This window comes from Stegastes partitus, unplaced genomic scaffold, assembly GCF_000690725.1.
Source record: "Stegastes partitus isolate 25-593 unplaced genomic scaffold, Stegastes_partitus-1.0.2 Scaffold439, whole genome shotgun sequence".
Classification (NCBI taxonomy): domain Eukaryota; kingdom Metazoa; phylum Chordata; class Actinopteri; family Pomacentridae; genus Stegastes; species Stegastes partitus.
The window spans coordinates 586,495-587,371 of NW_007578170.1; the positions used below are offsets into that span (position 1 = coordinate 586,495).

An 877-nucleotide genomic window follows, 5' to 3' on the forward strand; every position below is an offset into this window, starting at 1 on the left:
TAGCCGTTGTGGGAGTCTGACGAGTAACTGGGAGACGAGGAGACACCAGAACCAGCAGCCGAGAGACAGAGAGCAGTGTTTGGATTGAGCCTAATGGGGAAGATGATGCGGATGATTGCTGGTTTGGCTATTTCCATAGGTTTGGTTAAGCAAGCTCCCTCTTTGAAAACAAAGCAGTGTAATGGACAGCAGCTTTGCATATGTGGGAAATCTCAAACGGCTGGTTTCAGATGGATCAGGGGACGGTGAGCCTCCATGTCTGTGGTGTGAAAACACACACCTGTGTTGGTTTGTGAGCTCATACGAACCCATAAATTAGAGGTATTGATTCTTTCAAGCTGCTCATCACATGATTACTATCTGTGTAAATGACGCCTGACTCAATAAAACTAACGACCTGAAAGTCAGCTGCATAAATTAATATGAACACCAAGGTGACCCCTTCTATAAAAGCCTATTAATTTTCCCTGCAGGCTTCTGGGCAGGATGTCGGTGAGGGGCTTGGACCCCACCTGTCCCACCTCCATAAAGCGTGAGCCCTCCAGCCCCAGCCCCAGCTCTCAGGGCGACGTCAGCCCGGGTCAGCCCAGCCCCGGAAGCTCCTCCTCGGACACAAACTCCAGCTACGGTCCCCTCACCAAGGCCCACGGTCTCACCAATGGACTGGACTCGCCGGGTCTCTACGGCCACCCAGCAGGACTGACCAACAATGGAGCAGTAAACAGGTCGGTATGAACAGAAAACACCTCATCTGTACACCTACGTCACCTCTCAGTACCTGCACTGTTTCATTAATATGAGTTGAACAGTAGAAGATTAACTGATAAACACTCAAACACTGAAAATTCAGTCTACCTGCATGAACATGGTTCTACAA

At 49.6% G+C, this 877-nt stretch overlaps 1 protein-coding gene across 2 annotated transcripts in view; it reads left to right on the plus strand.

Annotated features, from left to right (window-relative positions):
- The window catches only part of LOC103360430 (estrogen-related receptor gamma-like), a 39,436-nt gene that overhangs the window by 15,117 nt on the left and 23,442 nt on the right, over window positions 1-877 (plus strand). The window contains exon 2 of one of the 2 annotated variants that reach the window (XM_008286177.1): window positions 474-725. In XM_008286177.1, the coding sequence (XP_008284399.1) occupies window positions 474-725 (252 nt within the window). Of the gene's footprint in view, window positions 1-473; window positions 726-877 lie in introns of those variants that run through there. The other variant, XM_008286178.1, reaches the window with a different exon arrangement.